The sequence below is a fragment of the Glandiceps talaboti genome, chromosome 16, assembly GCF_964340395.1.
Source record: "Glandiceps talaboti chromosome 16, keGlaTala1.1, whole genome shotgun sequence".
NCBI classification, from domain to species: Eukaryota; Metazoa; Hemichordata; class Enteropneusta; family Spengelidae; genus Glandiceps; species Glandiceps talaboti.
Genome location: NC_135564.1, coordinates 3,995,203 through 4,017,860, shown reverse-complemented (window position 1 = coordinate 4,017,860; position 22,658 = coordinate 3,995,203). Strand labels below are relative to the sequence as shown.

The following is a 22,658-nucleotide window of genomic DNA, read 5'->3' as shown; positions in this document are numbered from 1 at the left end:
TCATAAAAACCAAAGGAACGTCAAGTTAGTTGTATGTCAATGAACTCTCTTTATTCACTTTCATGCCTAAATTTATACAGAACCGAGTTATTTTCATATACGTTTGTGACACTAGCACAAATTTGATAAAAAAAATTCGGCAATCTTCTCACGAACTTCGATCTTTATCAACGTAAAATCGTCAAGGCGTCATAAAATACCCATTAGACAGACGCATACACTATGTCACCGACTTTCACTGTGCCTTCCACATCCAATGCTACATGAATACCCATCAATGGTGCTTCTTTGTACAGCGGTCGATCTTCAGGCTTACACATTCTGTACCTAAATAAATAAAATAGAAAAATATTCATTGAACTGATTTCAAGAATTGTTATATACTTCTAAAGTTATTATTGAGAAATATACAACATTTGTTAACGTCTTTATTTATACTCTGGTCGCATGGTAACGATATACACTGATAACAAAAATAATTAAACTCACTTTTTTAGAGTTGTAAGGGGTTCATTCTTGTCAGAAATAATACCAGTTTCAGGATCCACGAGTGTCATCTTACATCTGCAGTATAAACCAAAGTGAATCAAAGTACACATAGGTTCACTATAATTCTACATAGGTACCATTCACACTACAATGACACACATAATGATATTTCAGTCTTGTCACATTGTCACCTTTTGAACTCCTTGTTACTTTTTATGGTTTATAGGTCGATTTTTCACCTTGATTATTGATTAAGTAAAGAATGCTAACTAATAATACAAATGGCATTTTCCGTTGCCATATCACATTTTTTTCATTTTATATATATATATATATATATATATATATATATATATATATATATATATATATATATATATATATATATATATATATATATATATATATATATATAATGCGTTTCTGTGTAAACATTTGGATCAACTTCACTCTCTGGACTCGTACAATCTTTGAACGCGCACCTCCCATTACATCTTCACCAAATTTCAAAACAAATTATGGTTGTTGTTTTTTACTTTTTAAAAAGTTAAAATGTATACATCCAAAGTTTAAAACGAAACCATACCTTTCATCACATTTTACGTATCGCAGGACGACATCTCCGATTTTGATAAATTTCCAATTATCCTGTGTGGATATAGTGAAATATATATTGGTAACAAATCAAATGAAAGTGAGACATGAAACTGCAAACTTAATGATTAACGTCATGTGATGTGATGTGAGATACACTATTGGAACAACGACTGTCAATGACTTCTTAGTATTTGCTTAACACATAGTGTTTTCTCTTTGTCTACTACGTCATAGGTATAAATGGTGACTACCAGTTATTAATTCTTTCTAACATCCTATTTCTTGTCATGCTTACACAATGTTAGTGACGGTGATAGTAATATGAAGACAGTAGCTCATCTAATAAACACACTCTGTTTTCTCGGTCTATCTACGCTATAGAGAAAATAGTAAAGTGTCGACAAGACGGTGAACGACTACATTTTTAAACTATGATTTTTTTAGAACCCAGGAACAAACTGCACGCTTTCATTTGACAAATTGTTTTGTGATTCCAGCTACTTTGATTTTGAAACAGTTGGTCTCCGTGGCCAATACTTTCTCAAATTTAATAGTAATGCCCTGGCTTACTAGTAGTATTGGGACATCCTCTCCATTTCTCTACAGGAGGAGTTATACAGAATAAAATATAGAAGAAAAACGCGTGCTCGTTTGATATGAAAGACATAGACTTTTCTTATCTATTCAGTTGAAACATACGGATAGGATTATTTAATCATTACCTCAGCGAATGCCTCACATCCAGAAACCACAAAGTTTGGTCTGAAGTTTTTGTACGATACGGGTACATCCAGCTTTGAATTCAAATCTTCCAAAGAAGAGTTGTTTAAGATATTGAATGCAGCGTCATCTTGATATGCCATCTGATAATATTAGTATAGTTAGATACATAAATTAATGGATGGATGGATGGATGGATGGATGGATGGATGGATGGATGGAGGGAGGGAGGGAGGGAGGGATGGATGAAGGGATGGATGAAGGGATGGATGGATGGATGGATGGATGGATGGATGGATGGATGGATGGATGGATGGATGGATGGATGGATGGATGGATGAAGGGGTGGATGAAGGGGTGGATGGATGGATGGATGGATGGATGGATGGATGGATAGATGGATGGATGAAGGGATGGATGGATGTATGGAGGAAGGGTGTGTGTTTGTGCGGATGGGTGGGTGGGTGGATACATGAATGAATGAATGAACGAACAAGCGAACTAGCTAACTACGGATTAATGAATGGATGGATGGATGGATGGATGGACGGATGAATTGACTGACTGATGGATGGATGGATGGATGGATGGATGGATGGATGGATGGATGAACGAATGAATGAATAAATGGTTGAATGAATTAATGAATCATACATCACGTGTCACAGTGTTACATATCATATATACACGTACGTGTGTTCCTTTGTCCGTTCGTAACAAGATAAATTTGATAGAAATCACTTCTTATTACTTACCAAGTCACCCTTTTTGGCGATTTCTACGGATCTCTTTATACCAGTGGCATCCCTGAGGGTCAAGTCAGAATCTGCATAGATAAGTTTACATCCGGGTCTGTTGAAATATGTACTTAACCAATCTTCAGCCTCTTTTCCGCAGTATTTACCAGTCGTGCTCACGCCATACATCCTGCTCTCGCCATGCAAGAAATAGTTTCCATTAGTACGTTGTTAATGTTAGGCGTTGAAACATTTTTTTTTCAAAATAGAGGGCGCTATTCATATTGCTCGGTATAATTCGATACACGTTATGATGATAGAACATCAAAAACTTATTCTCACCTGGTGATATGTCATTTGTTCTAAGCTAATGCTAATAATTCACTGGCCTATGCGACTTGAGTTTTCAACGGCCACTAGTATAGTCGCTGGGTCATAACTTGTTAGCTTTCTAGCTCTTCGTTCTTTTTTTTGCCTGCTATTTTCTTTTGGTAATTGTAATATGTCTAGGTGGCTTTGGCCTAGTTTAGTCGGAAACACGGTTTATTGTAACACTTAAATTTCACATGTAACAACTATCATTAGTGTTTACGGTAAAGACCCTCACCACCACCGTCATTATTTCTATCTCACCTTGTATCAATTACTTTTTGTTCTAGTGTTGGTACTTCGTTCGTATCGATGGCAACTTGCAATGTAGACATTCCCGGTGCATCTAGTAATAAATAATTGTTGTCATTCGATAAACTTGTTGAGATTAGAACCATCTTCGATTCATGTCGTATTGAAATTAATCTATTTTCGTCATTGAGAATCATCCAATGTCTAGTGAGAGAGAAAAAACGGTGTTATCATTTGATTTTCTAAGTACTTCATTCAGTTGTCGGTTTCTATGTGTCATTATTGTTACATGTACCTTCAACTTGGTGTTTTGTTGTCCAACTTCAGCTTCTGGAACCGTTTACAAACCCACTTAGCATTGCAAGCAGCCATAGTATAATTTCGAGTGAAGAAAGCATCAAAGGTTTGATAATATAAGGTTTAATTTTTTTTTTTAAATTTTCATGATAAAATCTCACCAGTCATGAAGTACGAAAGTGAACTATGGAGATTACATGCAGGGGGTCGTTCACAACACATTTCTAATTTTCAATGTTCATATTTCTATAAGATTGAACCAAAGACATGAAATGCTAGACTGAAGATATGACGAGAAGACTTGTACCGTGCTGGCGACGTCATTCACGCTATTCTGAACTAAAAACAAGATGACAGTTTGATTCAGTAAATAGAATGAACAGGACTTTAAACTTTTGGTTAATGATATACATTATTTTCAACCTTTACTCTACTGGTGACAACACACAATATATATGTCGCCCTACGTCAGTTTATTGTAATGTACAGGTGGGTGTTTTATATTTGTTGTTTTTAGTTCAATCATACACTATTACTAGTAAATCTAGACGAGTCAGGAGAGTATATGCCTCACCAACTAAAATTATGTATCACCATACCTACCTATCCTTCAAAGCTTCGTACTGCAGACCTTGAGTTATGCAGTGACATTGCGTTAGCGACATACCACCGCACGATTTAACTGGATATAACATTATTTTGTCCAAAGTTCCAACAGCTTTGAACTGCATCTCTGGATTTCTCTGTCTTCTACGTCTATAGAGGAGGATACCAGTGGCAGTTGCAAATACAGCTAAACCTCCTATTAGGAGAGGTCGATGAACTCCTACATCTAACATGTCGTCTCTCTCACGGAGTATGTCATGTGGGCATGTACAGTGAGTCGATGTGACTAATATATGTACGGAAGAGTCACGTATGACCTTACTGAACGGAGGTTACCAACTAGCAACTCTCTTACAGTCCTCTGCCTCTGGGGTTTAGGCCGACATGTTGAATTAATTTGGCTTATTTGCATGAAGCTTTCTCTGTGCCTATGTGTGGTATGTGTGAATAATTTATACATGTAATTTACAAAGGACTTTCACCAATATGAACTTTGACCTCATGCAAATAACCCATCTTTTACATGCCGTTTGGAACCGAGGATGAGAGTATTGCTAGGAGTGTATTGTTAGTCACATCCCCTCTATCACAACAGAGGGGCTGTGTACATGTGTGTTAGTCAAGCAGCTGAAACTTGGATCGTTACAGCAGAAAATACCCTCTACATATTAGCTTTTCATTACTTCCATTACTACTAACATGAACAGCATGGAGCACATAGGCATTCACATAGATGTAGCTATGAATGTAGATAATGTTCTGTCGTATAAACTCCATGCTATAATGTATTCTAATGGTTACATAAGACTTCTGAATAAAGCAAAATTTATTTCGAACACGTAATCATTGACAGAGGATTTAGTTTACGAAAGGTACAAATACAAAGAAAGGGACGCCTGTTCTAGAACGATGCATATACAATATCACCGACTTTCACTGTGCCTTCTACATCCAATGCTAAATGAACACCCAGCAATGGTGCTTCCTTGTACAGCAGTCGATCTTCCGGCTTACACATTCTGTACCTTGTATAAATGAAACAAGAAAAGCATTTACATACTCTATTTACAAGAATAGTTTTGTTTGATGCAAATATTCAATCTTACTCTATATCCTTTCAGTTTTTATAACTTGGGAACTATCCTGAATACATGTACCTAAGGGGCCTTGTCACTACGAGTCGATAGACAAACCCTTTAATAATGCACGAGTATTTTCCGGTTGAATGAAGAAAAATATTAGGGAATAATATGCCACCTCAAGCATAATTTATTAAATAATGGCATTTGGAACTTTGTGATCCATATTTCAAGCACCTCAGAATCTGTGACGTAGATACGGGTGTCGTGACGTATAACGACCAGAGTATATAATCCATATTTTCTGTTCAAAGACAATAAATTGGCTTGTGTATGTATATGGTATAATGCTGTACATCGTGACTTATAGGGAATATTGCAAGTTCAATCTGATTAAAATCCGATGTAGATGTCGGATAATCGTTCATTGTTATTTTACCACGTTCATCAAGACGAAAACGTAAATATGTATCACAAAGGTCGATTCAAACAAAAGTACCGAGGTAAAATAACAATGAACGATTAGCCGACATCTACATCGGATTTTAATGAGATTGATTACAAGTTGTAAGTGTGAATTTAATGTTCTGATGAAACTCACTTTCTAAGTGTTGTAAGGGGTTCATTCTTATCAGAAATTTTACCAGTTTCAGGATCCACGACTGTCAGCTTACATCTAGAACATAAACCAATGATTGCAAATATTAAACAGCCGTCTCAAATGAATCAAAATAAATTTTGGAAGCAAATTCCAAATTTTCGCTGACGTCTCCTCAGTATCGTAAAGGGTATATTATAGCGGGTGTACTACTAAATGTAGTATTAAAAGTGTGAAGGTTTTTAATGGGCTTCTCCTGTATATCTATATTATGATCTTGACTTGTGTCATTTGCATATTAACATATATATGGGAATGGTAAATAACTATTCAAAATATTGAATTCACGTAGAGGGCATTATACCCCCATATATATAGATACTATGATGAAATCAAATGTGTAGTTTTTGTACTCCATACAAAATTTCTTAATTTAACGACATTTTCAGAAATATTTGTAGTATGGGGTACACAACATATCCATTAAAAGTAAAATCGTTTTTTATAGGATGAGAACTAAAATGGCTCAACCTCCCTCCCCCACCCCCAAGCTAAAATGATTTATTAAATTGAACTATTGATCTCGACCCTCAGGCAAATCAATCTAAAGCTTACAAACCATACCTTTGATCACATTTCACATAACGTAAAACAACGTCTCCGATCTTGATAAGTTTCCAGCTATCCTGTCAACATATTTTGAGAAATTGGTAACCAATATATTACGTCATAGGGGATGCAACATTGTGCTTAAAACGTTTTACAATTATTGCCATTTGCACGGACCTAAAATAGCACAATCTCATTTTTCTACTTCAACTCCAGGGAGCATTCAACCCATTACTACAGCCTATGTAAGCAAATGGGATTAGGCATTCTATGTCCTAACAAGTCCCCATTTATACAGCTAGGTTGATTGAGATACAATCGTGGTGAAAATCTTGTCCAAGGACTTCAACTTGAGTTTAATAAACTTTTTCATTTAGATGTGAAAATCCTCACAAAATACTTCGATAACAGTATTCTAGTAGCAATGTTAAATGTCAATGCATGCCTTCTATGACATCACAATTTGTATTCTGGTATTGTTAGAACAGTGGATTACACAGTAGGGAGTTCCTGTACATTTTTGATACTATAATCAATTGTGTCATCGGATCATTTAATTTATGTGTTATATCTTAATACCAGGTTTGAGTTCACCCATTTGCTCGTGATAAGTATATATCAGAAAGTAGAATACTATGGGTACCTTTGAATATGTAACAAAGTACATCCTAAAACATATAAACTCAGCTTGTGCCCCTTTAACAATTCAGAAACCGTAGCAATGAGACTCGAACCTTCAACCACCTGTAGATTCCAAGCTGGGCATTGCAACTATTCGCCCGTCATGACGAAATAAAGATCGCTTACATGTACATCAAGTCAACAGAATAACAGATTACAATAGATGAAAGCGAAGGAGAGATGTAACAGAATGTTACAAGATCAAGAAGAAAAACAGAATTCATTTATGAAATGATGAAAACTAACACAAATTAAATTCATATAGTCAACGTAAATGTCATCATTACCTCAGCAAATGCCTCACATCCTGAAACCACAAAGTTTGGTCGGAAGTTTATGTACGATACTGGTACATCTAACTTTGAATTCAAATCTTCCAAAGATGCAGTACTTAATATATTGAATGCAGAATCATCTTGATAGGCCATCTGATAACATTATAAAATAATATACATATATTATTATGGATAAATCAAATGCATACATACATACATACATACATACATACATACATACATACATACATACATACATACATACATACATACATACATACATACATACATACATACATACACACACACATACATACATACATACATACATACATACATACATACATACATACATATTACATACATACATACATACATACATACATACATACATACATACATACATACATACATACATACATACATACACACATACATACATACATACATACATACATACATACATATTACATACATACATACATACATACATACATACATACATACATACACACATACATACATACATACATACATACATACATACATATTACATACATACATACATACATACATACATACATACATACATACATACATACATACATACATACAACAAAAGCACAATGATGTGTGTGTGTCTAGACATTAGTGTTGTTAATGTGCAGAGCAAAGATATATTCATGGTTTCTAGCAAAGTTTCAATGAAAACAAAAAGTTATTGAACGGAAGGTTGAGTCTGTAAGCAATGTCGTGATAGAATAGTAGCCAGTGTTAGACATATTTTTCACCAGATTACGTGAAACCTATATTTATCTTAGAGATAAAAAAAAAAGCATTTTGAATATGGCACAATGAACCACGTGACTTGACATGAAATGAAGGGAAACCATACATTACGTCAACATATAGCAGTATATCAATATTGTTTGTCAATACTTACTAGGTCGCCCTTTTTGGCAATTTTTACGGCTCTGGTTTTCGTATGAGCGTCTCTAAGGGTCAAGTCAGAGTCTGCATAGATAAGTTTACATCCGGGTCTGTTGAGAAACGTGCTTACCCAATCAGCGGCCTCTTTTCCACAGTATTTACCAGTTGTATTATCGGTGTACATTCTGTTGTCGTCATACACGACGTGTATTTGTAGGTTTGTGTTTATTTGCCAGGTAACCATGCAGGTACCATGTAGAAGAAACATACATTATCAATCGATAACCTTTGACCAGGTAGAACATTTTTCAAAAGTATATGAATGAAAGTCTAAGTGTACTCTGATTAGAGCCTCAACCATCAGACTTATAAATGACAATTATTGCCATTTCATCTCACAGTCAATTTTTTTCCCGACATCTTCTTGGAAAAGTGAAGAGACAATCACATAATATATGAACGTTAAAAAAATGGCTTCAAAATCTAAACAGTGCCGTACCTATATAGACCTACCCAGGTATAGTTTTTTAAGAACACGTTTCATGATCGTGATAGTCATCATTTTCTGCGTAAACGATTCATTTTCTGAGTAAAACGGTTCATTTTCTGAGAAAACGGTTCATTTTCTGAGTAAACGGTTCATTTTCTGAGAAAACGATTCATTTTCTGAGTAAACGGTTCATTTTCTGAGTAAACGATTCATTTTCTAGTCTTTGTTCATATATATGTCTGATTACATTATCATTGACATCGAGACTATAATAATGATAATAATAATAATTTATTTCGCTAAAGGGCTACAGCCAGTCATACAAAAAATGTGATTTTTATATGACAGGATTGCCTACAAGATATCGAGATTTATTGAACGCATTTGACATACACAATAAATGTCACTGTATATGATTTCGTTTATAATTATATATACATATATATATATATATATATATATATATATATATATATATATATATATATATATATATATATATATATATATACAATGTATATATATATATACATATATATATATATATATATATATATATATATATATATATATATATATATATATATATATATATATTGCTTTCTCTTATGCTTTGCTTTTTCTCCCATTCTTTGCGCTCATTAAAACATCATCATCATCATCATCATCATCATCATCATCATTACCATCGTCGTCGTCGTCGTCGTCGTTTTTTTCTTCAAGTCGATACCTATTGCTACGAAACCGTTGATGGCGTGATGAACGTTTACCGCATCGACGACGACATCATCAACAACAACAACAACAACAACAACAACAACAACAACAACAACAACAACATCATCACCACCACCACCGTCATTATTTCTATCTCACCTTGTATCAATTACTTTTTGTTCTAGTGTTGGTACTTCGTTCGTATCGATGGCAACTTGCAATGTAGACATTCCCGGTGCATCTAGTAATAAATACTTGTTGTCATTCGATAAACTTGTTGAGATTAAAACCATCTTCGACTCATGTCGGATTGAAATAAATCTATTTTCCTCGTCAATAATCATCCAATGTCTAATGATAGTTAAAAACATTCACACATATCATTCGATTAATCAGTGCTTTAAGGATAAGTATATATTTTGTGGCCAAATTTAATGTTTGAAAAAAAGTTTATATGTGATGTGATAGTTTGAAAAAAAAAGTATTTGTCATAACCTGTATTTGTTTCATGTCTGTCTGTCTGTCTGTCTGTCTGTCTGTCTGTATGTATGTATGTATGTATGTATGTATGTATGTATGTATGTATGTATGTATGTATGTATGTATGCATGCATGTATGTATGTATGTATGTATGCATGCATGCATGCATGCGTGCAAGCACACACGCACGCGCGTACACGTACGTACGTACGTACGTATGTATGTATGTATGTATGTATGTATGTATGTATGTATGTATGATATTCCATTTATCCATGCATATTTGTTTGTTTGTTTGTTTGTTTGTTTGTTTGTTTGTTTGTTTGTTTGTTTGTTTGTTTGTTTGTTTGTTTGTTTGTTTGCTTGCTTGCTTGCTTGCTTGTTCCTGGGCTCCTTGTGGTCTGAATTCGAAAGGTTCAGTCGTAACAACAACTGAATCTTTAAGGCTAGGTCGAAGGCCATACTCCACTAAGTATTTTGACACGTCTTGCAACATTGCGATTTATTACATTTGGTCAATAATATTTGTTGACACAATTTTGACGTGTGTGACTTTTAGTGACAACTCATTTTTCACCAGAACAATCGTTGACTGGAATGCACTACCCTCTTCTGTCATCGAATCGCCTTCGACATATTCATTCAAGATAAGACTTAGAGATCACTTAAATCAGTAATATTCATGTCTTAACCCATGACCCCCATTGGCGTGATACTCCTAAGGAGGCGGTGTCACTTAATCATCCCGATCCAGACCCAGACTGGCAATATTAACAGTTATGATCCCTAGCACATATATAGAGTTTGATTTCGTGATCCCCGGGTCATTGACCGGTCATTTATATGTAACGTTTGATTTCGCATTTACATGCAGAGATAAAGGAACACATACTTCAGTAAATTACATGTAATATATAAAACTTCAATTTCACCTACCTGTCCTTCACAGCTTGAGCTTCGTGCTGTAGACCTTGAATTATGCAACGACCTTGTGTTAGCGACATACCACCGCACGATTTAACTGGATATAACATTATTTTCTCCAAAGTTCCAACAGCTTTGAACTGCATCTCTGGATTTCTCTGTCTTCTACGTCTATAGAGGAGGATACCAGTGGCAGTTGCAAATACAGCTAAACCTCCTATTAGGAGAGGCCGATGAACTCCTACATCTAACATGTCGTCTCTCTCACGGCATTCACGGACTGTGTCGATTAGTAAATGGTTAACTTTTAATCCTAGTCAAATTGATATCTTGATATGTGATGTAGGGAGGTGTCCCAAGATGTTATATGTAATCGTACCTATACTGAACTGACCTGTGATAACTATGGGCTCTCTATAAACTGTCCATTGGTTTCTCCATAGAACTTCATAAGGACAGTTGTTACACCGTTCTGTTCGGAAATACCAGTTATTATGCGCAATCAATTTGTTACATAAGATTACACAGCAGGGCAGGAATTAAAAGAAGAACTAGGCTGAACCACAGGCATTTGTTTCCCGAGTTATGTCTCAGAATATTTATATCAGAATACAATGAAATGTCGATAATATCGTTAATATTGACGTCAGCCAACTATAAATGAAAGGGGTAAAATTACACTTGTTTCTGTGATCACGCAGGTTCACTCACTGCGAAAGAAGACGCCCGGACCACGCCACACAGTGTAGCTGTGTTCGCCTACTAAGGGATAGCATAGCTAGCAGGGCTGCAAAGTCATTGTGTCATATCATGCATGGCGTAACCCAACAAGAAAATCCGATGTGCCGTCACAATGTGCGTCACAGCAACCAACCGACGGATCGATCGATCGACCGATCAATAAATAAATAAATAAATTAATAAACCAACAAATCAATCAATTAATCAATCAATCAATCAACCAACCAACCAACCAACCAATCAAGCAATCAATCAATCAATCAATCAATCAATCAAGCAATCAATCAATCAATCAATCAATCAATCTTCATTTATAATCCACTCATACTGTTGGAAAGTAGAATTATACAGAAGAAATACAACATTTAATTCAAAAGGTACATGACACAAAATTTATCGGTACTTAATATATGGATAACATTCCATTAATTCAAAACCAATATATTACAATGTATTACAGTATTCAGGTACTTACAGAGCTACTAGGGGTACAACACGTGGCAGTCTTTCTTGAGTATATAGATATAGATAACTGCACATCATTATCTTCTTTATAAATGGTTATTTTTGAGAAAATAGAGGAAATTGGGGTACCTTTATTACACTATCCTCACTACAAGATGACTTGTTTGGTCATAAATCAATTTTATAATCATACTTAATACAATGATAATTCGTCATTTTTTTCACATGTAAAATAGAGCAAGGAATGAAGACAGCGTATTTAAAAAGTTAACCAAAGTAATGGACAGTGTTACTGTTTTCTAAACGATCCAGTGCGTTTTAAAATGTATTATTAATTTTGTCTGTTTATACCAGTGTTGGTAACTTTCTGACAGTGATTTTTTGGTTGGCATTTTAATGGAGGCATTTTGTTTGAAAAGAAATAATACTATAGTCTATACGGCGTTAGTCTGTAAGGTACGACATGACCGGGCGCCCTCAAACATCGGTCAGCCCCCTATCTCGCGGGTGAGAAGAGGCCGGTGAGGGCAGAACGGCACGACGTATCTTACAGTCTAATATGGCATTGATTGCGACTGTTTCTCAGCATGCAAGTATTAGTACCTATTCAAACTGATTCAAAATGTTTAAAGATACACAATTACATATAAATTAGTGTGTTGCATACTGTGTTCATTTAAACGGTTCATTTACATAATGACTTCATTTGAATAGTCAAATAGTCTAACATATGCAATCACTCCTCACTGCGACCAATCACCTTATGGGAATATTTCAAATCGTAATATCCACTTGATATAGGATTGCAGCACAGGCTGAGAAGACGACAGCTTTCGGACTCACAATCAGTGATGTATACACAAACAGGATAGCTCGATAGCATGGCGTGATTCTGAACTACAGTTTTGAAGTAGTTGACATATTTGGAGATTTCTTAAAAACACTGTAATGAATCAGATTGAGGGGTTGTAAGCCTGGATATTTCTTGAATACTTTCTGCATTGCTGTGTTATCATCTTCAGTTGCTATGCACACTGCTTTGTAGCCATAATCCAGGAGACGTGACATCAATTCCGCTTGTCGTATTTGTGCAAACTTCTTATTTCTATACTCTGGATGAGTATAGCCATAACCAGGTTCGCCATGTTGCATAAGAACTGACCATGCCACAGGTTCACCTTGGTTGGGTGGGTATATGGCAATAGATGGAAATTCTTCAATCATTTTCCTCACAAATTGAGCAGTGGATGGTGTACTGTAAATTGTCTTAGATGTGACAAGATTTGCATGCTCAGGTCTTAGTGGCGCCATTGTAAAACCCTTTGGGAGAGATTGTGCATCCTTCTTCATACTCTCAATCGTAGCTTTGTCCAACTTTCTCACATACAGTCGAAATGTGTAGTTGAGTTCAATCTGATATCCCTGTTTGTTCATGTACTGGGTGACGGTTTTCAGAAACTTATCGTCCAAACATAAGAAGGTAACCATGTCGCTTTGACTGAAACCACCCAGGCTACGCTCAGTAAGCTTCACAGTGTTTAACATGGACACTAGGCTGTCTTCATCTTCGCTGTACAGGTACCACCCACTGTCATCACTTCCTGTCCCTAAACTCACATTTAGACCCAGGCACAATACAGTAGTGCAATTCTTGATATTTCTGTCGTCAACAAATACCTGTGCTTTCTCCAATTTCCGATCTCTGACATGTCTTACAAGATTGTACATAGGTAGGGACTCAGGTTGTCTGTCTTCAAGATGATGCAGGAGAAGTTCCAAGGCTTTTGGATCTTGAGATATTTCCATTACAGGAAAATGGGTGGGTAATGGCTACAAACACGATGGAGAACTAGAATAACCTTTGAACTATTAACGGGACAGACGGGTCACGCCCACTAATTCTAAATGGCCTTGGAAAGCTCGAAAGTGGGCGGTACGCGGTAGTGACTGTGCGAGCAATCGCACGTGGCAATCGCTGAAACAGTCGAGACTACTATAACCTTTGAACTATATGAACGGGTCAGAGGGGTCACGCCCACTAACGTCAACGTTGCGTTGCATGATTATAGTCTTCCCTTCCTTGGTGTTGAGCGAAACCGTGGCCGTGTCGTGTACCGTCTGCAAGAAGGACTACGCTTCACTTTTACAACACCAGGTACATGTATTATTGAGAACACCAGGGTAAATGGTGTTCATATCACTCTATCAGGCCGATGTGTGAGGGCGTCCTACACAGCCTAGATCACATGCTCTGATTTTAATAGTATGTAAAGTTGGCCTTGCAATGATCTCTAACTAGCTATTCGTATCTTCCTTGTTAATGTGGTGATATCTTAATATTTTACCATGCCATTTCAGTCTTTAAAATTTAGGAATTGCAGCGTCCCCATGTCGAGGCACTATAAATACCAGGACATTTCATCATTTATTGTAGCAATGATTATTTCTGTTGTATAAATAACTTTCCAATGATATCACTACCGGTTACTGTCAGGATCAAGGGACATTACATCATTCCTGCTAGTCATCTAATATAGATAGATGAATATGGACGTATGACTGAGGATGATAAAAATAGTGCCACCAACGGCGAACATTTCCACCTGTCAATTACTTATTATAAGGGACGAAATCAATAGTTCAGTGTAGGATTTTTTTTTTAAAAAATCATTAGTAGGCCTCAGATGCCCCCCCCCCCCAACCCCTTCCAACTTAATTGGCTAAAATTGGTAATTGTTTCAGACAGTGCAATCAGTATGCAACGTAAGCCAGTGTGTAGTGAGAAAAAAAAAAGTTTTTATTGATACTTTAATGTATCTAGTGCCATGCACAGTATTTTAGTAAAAATTCTTCGATTTCACTACATTTTTTTTTAGAAATATTTGCATTTAGGGGTAACAAACAGATTTCATAGAATCGTTTTTGTAGGGTGAGAACTGAAATGGTTACATCCCCAACCCCCCAACCCCCAACCCCCAACTCCCCAACCCAATCAATGAGTTATACATAGCTTTGACCAATGGTCAACTTTAATCTGATATACGATATAATGCATTACAATAATACTCCAAGCTACTGGGATCAACGCTGCCACCAATATAGTCGCTAGTCTATAGAGTTGGCCTTCATCGAATCTTCAGATCTCTCTTTACAGCTAGAGAGTATTCGATACCATGTTGACATCCAGACTATAGTTACATACACGACCGAATTTGCATATGCAACTTCATGTTAGGCCTCTTCAAAGGTTGCAAGTCGGCAATCTAACTACGTCTAGATATGTACGTACATATAATTAGATAGACATGTAAGCTTTAATATGCCTGCATATTTCACATGTCGAAGTCACGGATTGTAGGCGATGTACAGCACAATTGGAATACATATAATGTATTCCAATTATATAGACTGCTTTGTTATTGCATTGTCTGTCTGTCTGTCTGTCTGTCTGGATGGATGGATGGATGGATGGATGGATGGATGGATGGATGGATGGATGGATGGATGGATGGATGGATGGATGGATGGATAGCTCGATGGTTGTGTGTCTGTCGTTCTGTATGCCTGTCTGTCTGTCTGTCTGTCTGTCTGTCTGTCTATCTGTCTGTATGTATGTATGTATGTATGTATGTATGTATGTATGTATGTGTGTGTGTGTGTGTGTATGTATGTATGTATGTATGTATGTATGTATGTATGTATGTATGTATGTATGTATGTATGTATGTATGTATGTATGTATGTATGTCTGGCCGTCCGTCCGTCCGTCTGTCTGTCTGTCTGTCTATCTGTCTGTCTGTCTGTCTGGATGGATGGATGGATGGATGGATGGATGGATGGATGGATGGATGGTTAGCTGGCTAACTGCGTACATGTTATCTTTAAGAAAAATTATGAATCTGCAATTATCAGTAAATAACCTTAATACTGGAACATCATATATTCGACAGCAAATCCCTGTCTTCTATACTACAGTTTTGAAGTAGTTGACATATTTGGAGATTTCTTAAAAACACTGTAATGAATCAGATTGAGGGGTTGTAAACCTGGATATTTCTTGAATACTTTCTGCATTGCTGTGTTATCATCTTCAGTTGCCATGCTTACTGCCTTGTAGCCATAATCCAGGAGACGTGACATCAATTCCGCTTGTCGTATTTGTGCAAACTTCTTATTTCTATACTCTGGATGGGTATAACCAAAACCAGGTTCGCCATGTTGCATAAGAACAGACCATGCCACAGGTTCACCTTGGTTAGGTGGGTATATGGCAATCGATGGAAATTCTTCAATCATTTGCCTCACAAATGGAGCAGTGGATGATGTGCTGTAAATGGAATTAGATGCGACAAGATTTGCATGCTCAGGTTTCAGTGGCGCCATTGTAAAACCCTTTGGGAGAGATTGTGCATCCTTCTTCATACTCTCAATCGTAGCTTTGTTCAACTTTCTCACGTACAGTCGAAACGTGTGGTTGAATTCAATCTGATATCCATGTTTGTTCATGTACTGTGTAACGGTTTTCAGAAATTTGTCGTCCAAACACACGAAGGTGATCGTGTCATTTTGACTGAAACCATCCAGGCTACGCTCTGTAAGCTTGACTGTATTTAACGTAGACACTAGGCTGTCTTCATCTTCGCTGTACAGGTACCACCCGCTGTGATCACTTCCTGGCTCTAAACTCCCAGTTATACCCAAGCACAATACAGTAGTGCAATTCTTGATATTTCTGTCGTCAACAAATATCTGTGCTTTCTCCAATTTTCGCTCTCTGACATGTCTTACAAGATTGTACATAGGCAGGGACTCTGGTTGTCTGTCTTCAAGATGATGCAGGAGAAGTTCCAAGGCTTTTGGATCTTGAGATATTTCCATAGCTTAAAGCTTACGGGAAGGTGATGTCAATGGCTGCAAACACAGTCGAGAACGAATGACCATTGGACTATGAACATAGGTCAGACCATAGGGCGTCGGCTTTAATAGTTAGTTGTGTTTATGAAAACAAATACACAAACAAACAAACAAACAAACAAACAAACAAACAATGAATAAATAAATAAATAAATAAATAAATAAATACTGACAAACATCAACAACTGAATAATAACGTCAGTATCGACAATATTTCTATGCAACAAGAATTACTATATGTTTTCCTATATTTGAAATGGTCACAATAATTGTACAGTATAGGAAAACATATTGTAATTCTCTTGTTGCATAGAAACGTTGTTGACATTGATTCGTAATTACCATGTCGTTCATGTTTGTTTGTATGTTGTTGTTGTTGTTGTTGTTGTTGTTGTTGTTTATTTGTGTTGTGTTGTGTTGTGTTGTGTTGTGTTGTGTTGTGTTGTGTGTTTTCGTAAACTTCACTAAGCCTGAGCACCCTGTGGTCACACAGTAAAGTATACAGTAATGGCTGCGCACACAGTCGAGATCTTTGAACTATATATATCAGTGTATATAGGGTCGGGCCACTCTTTAACCTGTTTCCGCCACAGTCACTTGTGAGCTAATATATTATTCAAGGATAGTCATCATGCATGCAAAATAATGACGTTATTAGGTTTTTACGAAGAATTAAAAAAAAAACATCATTGACAGCCAAAGTTATGGGCTGTTTTGACAAAAGGCAATTTTGAATATCTTTCTGAAGATGAGCAATTTAAAATGAATGGTATATATACCATGCACAAGCCATTTAGAACAAACTACTATATATGGAATATTAGTCCTGTTTACATGACGGTGCACGAGTCTGTACTCCGTATGCAAGCAGGACTAATGGAATATATACTCTGCTCATTCTACGTCATGAAAATGAGTGTTACGTCACTGGTATTGCTGAATTCAAAATATGAGCGAAAACGCTCAAAATTACCAAAATTACCCCCCCCCCCCCAAATATTTATCCACTTGATGGTTTCAGTCAAAGTGACACGATCACCTTCGTGTGTTTGGACGACAATTTTTTGAAAACCGTTACACAGTACATGAACAAACAGGGATATCAGATTGAATTCAACTACACGTTTCGACTGTATGTGAGAAAGTTGAACAAAGCTACGATTGAGAGTATGAAGAAGGATGCACAATCTCTCCCAAAGGGTTTTACAATGGCACCACTAAGACCTGAGCATGCAAATCTTGTCACATCTAAGACAATTTACAGTACACCAGCCACTGCTCAATTTGTGAGGAAAATGATTGAAGAATTTCCACCGATTGCCATATACCCACCTAACCAAGGTGAACCTGTGGCATGGTCAGTTCTTATGCAACATGGCGAACCTGGTTATGGCTATACTCATCCAGAGTATAGAAATAAGAAGTTTGCACAAATACGACAAGCGGAATTCATGTCACGTCTCCTGGATTATGGCTACAAGGCAGTAAGCATAGCAACTGAAGATGATAACACAGCAATGCAGAAAGTATTCAAGAAATATCCAGGCTTAAAACCCCTCAATCTCATTCATTACAGTGTTTTTAAGAAATCTCCAAATATGTCAACTACTTCAAAACTGTAGTATAGAAGACAATGATTTGCTGTCGAATATACGATGTTCTAGTATGAAAGTCATTTATAATTGCAGATTCATTTTTCTTAAAGATAATATGTGCACTGCTAGCCTGCCAGCCGGCTTCAATATTTTTCTTCCTTCAGCTGGAAAATACTCGTCTATCGACTCATAGTGATAAAGACCCCTTAGGTCACTCGTATTTTCCTTGGCTGAACGAAGAAAAATATTGGAGAATAACATCTAAATATACCAAAGATGCCAAGCATATTTGATTTTTATCTCCAATAGAGAACTTGCAATCCAGACTGAGCATGCTCAGACGCAAAGGCCTATGGGATTATCTGTGGTTATTGTAATACCTACTCTGGAACTACTGATAAAATGAACCTCCCACAATTGTCAGGATAACTATGAATTGATTATTTGTGGTTACAAACAATGTAACATTATGTACAATACTATTTGATTAGTATTTATTATCTCATTTCCCATGATGCAACATTCAACATGGCAGGTTTGCAAGTTCCCTATTGAATAACTTTACAAATGCCAGTTCATATTCAAAGAAAAATTCATAGCATGATGCACTACATTTCAATATTAATACCAATGCAGTAATGTATGCATAAATTAAAGACAACCAACACATGTGCTGTCAGTTTAATTATCAGCCATTTATTCATTACATGAAATACATCAGTACATGTAGCTAACTCTATAGTAGATTGTAATAGGGTTGACTACAATAGTTAATACAGACCCACATCTAACAGATAGGATATAATGCGTGTCTTATTGTTGGCTGTCAAACTGGAGAGTGGAGGGGAGGGAGAGGGGGTGTGTTACATCATGTCCTACTAGACAATGTGGTTTGTAAACGAATGTTGTTCTTGTCTAAGTATTGCATGGTCGAACAGTCTCTGCAATAGTCTGTAAGATACATGATACCGCTGGTTCATAAGCCCGCAACTCGCCAAAAAACACTGATGCATTTGCTTGATGAATGAAATGAGTCAAGGAGAGACTTCTTGCAGAAACAATATTAGGTAAAAACAACTCACAACAAACACAGCAGGTGTCTTTGATGTATAGGTTCTTGCAATGCTTTCTGTATATCTGTGGAAGTTACAATGTCACAGTAATAGTCGTACTTAATGTTATAACATGTAGTGTTCTGTCATGAATTTTATAATTACTGTGTTTGGATTCAGACGTGATGCTGTTTATACATGTCACCAACCACCTAGTTAGAGAAATGAATATCTTTATTGCAATAGCTCACATGGATGTCAAGACAATAGGTACACCAATATCGTATGTCTGGAGATGTCATTCAAGTTAAAGTTTAGTGTACCTATTGTCTTGACACCAATGTGAGCCATTGCAATAAAAGATATTCATTTCTCTAACTACTAAGGTGTTTGGCGACATGTGTAAACAGTGTTATGTCTGCACCCAAACACAGTAATTACAAATTCAAGACAATGTTTGGCGATATGTATAAACAGTGTCATGTCAGAACCCAGACACTGTAATTACAAATTCATGACAGTTCTATCAGTAAACAGAACCATGGGATCTGGGCTCCTGAGGTCTTCATGCCTTGGTAAGTTACTGGTACTAATTACATTATAATGTCTTTGCATAAACCTTGTCTCATTCCTGCTTATAATTACCACATACAAGCAAACACACCTGTGTTTTGGGGAGGTTTTTTGCAGGTTGTAGGACTGAACACGACATATCGTAGTCTCCCTCTGCATCTACAACACTCAAAATAAACTATCAAATTTCTAATTCTGAAATATACAAATAGACATTCATATCCCTATTACAGAAAAATAGAAGGCACCATTCATTCACTACATCTTAGTTATCATTCATTCCTACTAGATCCTAATAAAAACACAAATACATAATTTCAACTCAATATTTCTTAAGAATGAAAACACAATTTTTACCAAACTGATTTAACAATCAAAAGAAAACTTTCAAACTGGAGAATGTTTGTGAAAAACCTCAGAGTAAATGTACCACCCAGCTGGCTGTACACCTCCAGAAGAAACATCCAGAAAAGTTTGTGATGTCTAGTTGTACACCTCTAGAGATTCTCTGCTAGTCTGTTAAAGTCTAAGAACTCTTAGGTAAGATGTTAAAGTGACACATGCTGAGTTTATAAACTTGACCATGATTTAGATACATTGATAAATCATAACTGCCATAACTGCCCCAAAATGTTGCCTCGTAAGGAAAATGTATTTAGGTCTAAACTTTCATCTTTTAAAAACCAGTAAAGGTCTAAAATGGGGTATTGATTTTTGGTCAAAGTGGGTCTAAAATGGGGTCTGGGGTTTCCAGCACTGGCCACACACCCCTACCAGAGCTGGCCACTGGTACCGCCCCCAGGAGTTCAGCTAATAGCATGGGATGGATCAGTGTGCTTCAGTAAGTAGAACACCACAAGTAACTTTTAGCATGCAGTAAAAATCCCCCCTCCCCCCACAACACATACACTCAGCTTATGCCCCTTTACGTTTGCATATTACCATACATATCAAGACAGTTGTGTTAGCAGAATGGTATAAAAATTGACAGTTGTAACAGTGCAACTTAAAATACAATGTATGTTCACAGAAAAAATGTTAGTACTGTAACGTCAGGTATACATGTATTCAGTCATATGCAATTACTACACACCACTTTAGTTTTTTTTAACTGTACATTGTATATCCTGCAATTGTACATTTGTCTTTGAAAACCAACCACAATTTGTACAGCAGAACTGTTGTATAATAAAAACTAATAAAGCGGCAAAGATAGCAATGAATTACTACACATCACTGTAGTTTTAACTGTATACATGTATGCTGCAATTGTATATTTTAAATAGAAAACAACCCAAATTTGTACTGAAAAACTTTTACAATGACAATAACTTACGCTGCAAAACAAGCAAAGGATGCAACAATATTGATAAGAACTTCATATCCACACATTCCTCATATACAGAGTCTCAAATTTACTCGCAATCCAGCATCGTATTGTCTAACCACTTCTTAGACACCACAAATGATTTTCATTTCATTTTTGAATTCAAGTCACTAACAGAAACATTTTGAAATGCAGTTCTTATCCACCATATTTATCTTAAAAACAGTCTTCGACTCATTGCCTTTTTGCAGGTTGATGTAGTCTGCAACTCGGAGGAAATAATCTAGCAGTCGCACAGCATGTACTTAGTACTTAGAATAGAATATATATAATGTTATCTTATATTGTGATAAATAAATACTCTTTTAATGAGTAAGGTACATATGATTAAAGTGTGGCTCCTCTTTTTCCTCTGAGTTAACAAAGCAGAAATAAAAATTTATCATTTACAATCAATGAAAATGATACAAAATATACCCTGAAACTAAAAAACAGGAAATGCTATCATTTACAATCAGTGAAAAGGATATAAAGTACATCCTAAAACTAAGAAACAGGAAATGCTGTCATTTACAATCAGTTTAAATGATATAAAGTATATCCTGAAACTAAAAAAGAGGAAATGCTATGCATAAATATAATAAAAAGAGAATAAACATTATGACAGTAAGCCTATACCATGTTGGTCAATAATTTATTACGATTACTTCAATACATGAATCATCCTAAAGCTATTTAATCTTTTCTCCTACTCCTAACTGGACAAGTCTCTCCTGTGAAGGTGATTTGTGAATTACTAGGGGTGTACAAATCATTTTGTGAACTGGTGGTCCCCGGACCAGTACCTTAAAAAATCCAGTGGTCCTGCTGAAAGAATTAGTGGTCCCAGGTCCTGCTAATGTGAAACATTAGATCTTACCTATCAATCTGTATATTCAGATGACTTTTTAACATAGTTATTAACAGTAGTGTACTGGTCCAGCAGACCAGACAAGGTAAAATTTGTGTGGTCCGCCCCAAAAAATTCCTAGTCCCGGACCCAGGACCATTGGATTTGTTCACCCCTGATTACGTACACACAGAAGTGTTCAAATGAAAATTCCTGTGTGATGTTAAACCGTAGTATAGAATTAAACATTA

General features: G+C 36.2%; 3 protein-coding genes across 3 annotated transcripts; all 3 read right to left on the bottom strand.

The window, feature by feature from the left end:
* Positions 1-203: 203 nt before the first annotated feature.
* LOC144447689 (mitochondrial amidoxime-reducing component 1-like) lies at positions 204-4,300 on the bottom strand. Its single transcript, XM_078137767.1, has 7 exons — positions 4,065-4,300; positions 3,177-3,368; positions 2,562-2,733; positions 1,809-1,949; positions 1,076-1,137; positions 490-564; positions 204-327 (listed from the first exon to the last, which is right to left on the bottom strand). The coding sequence occupies exons 1-7, from the start codon at positions 4,298-4,300 to the stop codon at positions 204-206; spliced, it is 1,002 nt and encodes a 333-aa protein (XP_077993893.1).
* A 668-nt stretch (positions 4,301-4,968) lies between these two features.
* Positions 4,969-11,105, bottom strand: LOC144447688 (mitochondrial amidoxime-reducing component 1-like). Its single transcript, XM_078137766.1, has 7 exons — positions 10,864-11,105; positions 9,606-9,797; positions 8,253-8,424; positions 7,322-7,462; positions 6,369-6,430; positions 5,748-5,822; positions 4,969-5,092 (listed from the first exon to the last, which is right to left on the bottom strand). The coding sequence occupies exons 1-7, from the start codon at positions 11,103-11,105 to the stop codon at positions 4,969-4,971; spliced, it is 1,008 nt and encodes a 335-aa protein (XP_077993892.1).
* A 1,849-nt stretch (positions 11,106-12,954) lies between these two features.
* On the bottom strand, positions 12,955-13,863 carry LOC144447687 (uncharacterized). Its single transcript, XM_078137765.1, has one exon. The coding sequence runs from the start codon at positions 13,861-13,863 to the stop codon at positions 12,955-12,957; it is 909 nt and encodes a 302-aa protein (XP_077993891.1).
* Between the last annotated feature and the right edge of the window lie 8,795 nt (positions 13,864-22,658).